General features: G+C 30.9%; 1 protein-coding gene across 1 annotated transcript in view; it reads left to right on the top strand.

Annotated features, from left to right (window-relative positions):
* Window positions 1-3,390, top strand: part of LOC107671790 (protein unc-13 homolog B) — an 86,335-nt gene that overhangs the window by 62,109 nt on the left and 20,836 nt on the right. Inside the window, exons 22-25 of the mRNA XM_016464762.1 lie at window positions 715-868; window positions 1,493-1,561; window positions 1,696-1,785; window positions 2,787-2,921. Coding sequence (XP_016320248.1) covers window positions 715-868; window positions 1,493-1,561; window positions 1,696-1,785; window positions 2,787-2,921 — 448 coding nt within the window. The remainder of the gene's footprint in view (window positions 1-714; window positions 869-1,492; window positions 1,562-1,695; window positions 1,786-2,786; window positions 2,922-3,390) is intronic.

Here is a 3,390-nt window from a genome sequence, read left to right as displayed (position 1 = left end):
GAACCGGCTTTCTGACAAGATGCGCATTAAATATCGCATGCGATTTATCGTGCAGCCCTAATTTGCAGAGAAGATTTTGGTTGAAAATTACTTGTATTGCAGAAACGATTTTGGTTTTATTGCAAAAAAGACTTTGGTTGAAAATTACTTGTATTGCAGAAAATATTTTGGTTTTATTGCAAAAAAGATTTAGTTTGAAAATTACTTGTATTGCAAAAAAGATTTTGTTTGAAAATTACTTGTATTGCAGAAAAGATTTTGGTTACTTGTATTGCAGAAATTGTTTTGTTTGAAAATTACTTAATTTACAGAAAAGATTTTGGTGGAAAATTACTTGAATTGCAGAAAAGATTTTGGTTGAAAATTACTTGTATTGCAGAAAAGATTTTGGTTACTTGTATTGCAGAAATTGTTTTGTTTGAAAATTACTTAATTTACAGAAAAGATTTTGGTGGAAAATTAGTTTTATTGCAAAAAAGACTTTGGTTGAAAATTACTTGTATTGCAGAAAATATTTTGGTTTTATTGCAAAAAATACTTTGGTTGAAAATTACTTGTATTGCAGAAAAGAGTTTGGTTTTATTGTGGTAAATATTTGGGTTGAAAATTACTTGTATTGCAGAAAAGATTTTGGTTTAATTGTGGAAAATATTTGGGTTGAAAATGATTTGTATTGCAGAAAATGTCAGTAACCTTGTTCGTGTTTGTGTTCAGGCATTTCGCGTGTCTGTCATCGAAGTACATGTGTCCCGGTGTTCCTGCGGTCATGAGCACGCTGCTGGCCAACATCAACGCTTACTACGCCCACACCACACAGTCCTCCAACAACGTCTCTGCCTCCGACCGCTTCGCTGCATCCAACTTTGGGGTCAGTTCAGATTTCAACCACAAAATGACTTGCAAAAGTACTACTAGTATAGTAGATTTCAGACACCTTGTTGTTGTGTTGTTGAGTTACACTAATGTTTGGGGTCAGTAAGATTTTTGTTTGTTTTTTTAAATAAGTTCATACTTTTATTCATCAGTGATGCATTAAATTGATCAAAAGTGACAGTAAAGACATTTATTATGTTACAAAAGATTTCTATTTCAAATAAATGCTGTTCTTGTAAACTTTCTATTCATCAAAGAAACCTGAAAAATAAAATGTATCACCGTTTCCACAAAACTATTAACTGTTTTCAACATTGATAATAATCAGAAATGTTTCTTGAGCAAATCAGCATATTAGAATGATTTCTGAAGATCATGTGACACTGAAGACTGGAGTAATGATGATGAAAATTCAGCTTTACATCACAGGAATTAATTACATTTTTATAGATATTCACATAGAAAACAGTTATTTTAAATTGTAATATTTCACAGTTTTACTCTTTTTACTGTATTTTTGTTTAAATAAATGCAGCCTTGGTGAGCAGAAGAGACTTCTTTCAAAAACAAACTTTTGTGCCATAATGTGTATTTGACATATGTCAATTATTTTTTGCAGAAAGAGCGGTTTGTGAAACTGTTGGATCAACTGCACAACTCTCTGAGGATAGACCTCTCTATGTACAGGGTTTGTTCACATATTCAGTAATATATCACTGCACCTCTACACTGATACAGTGACCTCTATATCTACTGAGTTCTGAAGAGTTGTGTTGTGGAGTGTGTGTCTGTGTTTGTAAGAGTTGTGTGTTCGTGTTTCAGAATAATTTCCCAGCCAGCAGTCCTGAGAGGTTGCAGGATTTGAAGTCCACTGTAGATCTTCTGACCAGCATCACTTTCTTCAGGATGAAGGTTTGTTCTGGTGACAAATCTTAAATGATTTAATGACATGCTTTTTCAGTAGTTGTGCCTTATTTTTGCATTATATAATTTTCAGCAACATGTATAGGCCTTTAATGTAATTAAATATGAAATAAAAATAATATTGATAAATAATTTGTAAAAATAATTTAACATCTCAAGACAGATTCAAACAAAGAGAGAATAAATCTCAAATAATAATGATGATCATAAATAATTTAATAAATAAACATAAATAAATAATTATTTAAAAAATGCAGTGAAACATCTGAAGACAGATTCAAACAAACCTCAATTTGCAACAGAACTAAAACCTAAAATTAGAAAAGAAGTGACAAGAGAGAAAAAATAAAAAATAAAAAATATAAATCACAAATAATAATGATGATCATAAATAATGTAATAAATAAAAATTAATAATTATTTTAAAAATGCCGTGAAACATCTCAAGACAGATTCAAACAAACTTCAATTTACATCAGAAATAAATACAAAAGCATCACAAATAATAATGATAATAATATCATGAATAAAAATAAATAAGTAATTATTTTGAAAATATAGTGAAACATCTGAAGACGGATTCAAACAAACCTCAATTTTCAACAGAAATAAATAAAGCATCACAAATAATAATAATAATGATAATAATATTATAAATAAAAATAAATAAATAATTGTTTTGAAAATATAGTGAAACATCTCAAGACTGATTCAAACAAACCTCAATTTGCATCAGAAATAAAAAAGCATCATAAATAATGATAATAATATTATAAATAAAAATAAGTAATTATTTTGAAAATATAGTGAAACATCTGAAGACAGATTCAAACAAACCTTAATTTTCAGCTGAACTCAAACATAAAATTAGACAAGAGAAAAAACAAGTAAATAAAAAATTAAATCACTAATAATGATAATAATAATAATAATAATAATAATAATAATAATAATATAAATAAATGAATAACTGTTGTATGTGTTTTCAGGTCCAGGAGCTGCAGAGTCCACCGAGAGCGAGTCAAGTTGTTAAAGACTGTGTGAAAGCGTGTCTCAACTCAACGTACGAGTACATCTTTAATAACTGCCATGAGCTCTACAGCCGGGAATACCAGAATGACCCAGTGAGTACGTGTGTGTGTGTTTGTTTTAAATGATATAGAAAATCTTTTGGAAACTTTCAAATGTTTTGAACTTTTAAACTTTTGTATGTTCTGTTGGAAGCTTCGGTTTAACAGCGAGCGTCACTCTGGACTGAATGAGTTTGTGTTTGTCTCTTCATGCTGATTTGATGCTGTTTAGTAATTCAGAGGCAGAGCGCCACAAGCGCTGATGTTCTTCTCGTGGAAAATGAAATATTGATTATGGTGGAGGTGTTGTGGCAGTTATGAATGGAGAAGAAGAGCAGTGTGACGTGTGTTTATCCCCCTCGCTCTCTCTCTCTCTGCACTTTCACTGCAGAACTTTATTAGTAAGATGGAAGACGCGTCTGGAGTTTTTGACACCTCATAACCGGAGCACTGACTGATGCTCCTGATGTGTGTGTGTGTGTGTGTGTGTGTGTGTGTGTGTGTGTGTGTATATCTTATATGA

Source organism: Sinocyclocheilus anshuiensis, unplaced genomic scaffold (genome assembly GCF_001515605.1).
Source record: "Sinocyclocheilus anshuiensis isolate Anshui unplaced genomic scaffold, SAMN03320099.WGS_v1.1 scaffold1491, whole genome shotgun sequence".
NCBI classification, from domain to species: Eukaryota; Metazoa; Chordata; class Actinopteri; order Cypriniformes; family Cyprinidae; genus Sinocyclocheilus; species Sinocyclocheilus anshuiensis.
This window is presented reverse-complemented; position numbering and strand designations above follow the sequence as displayed.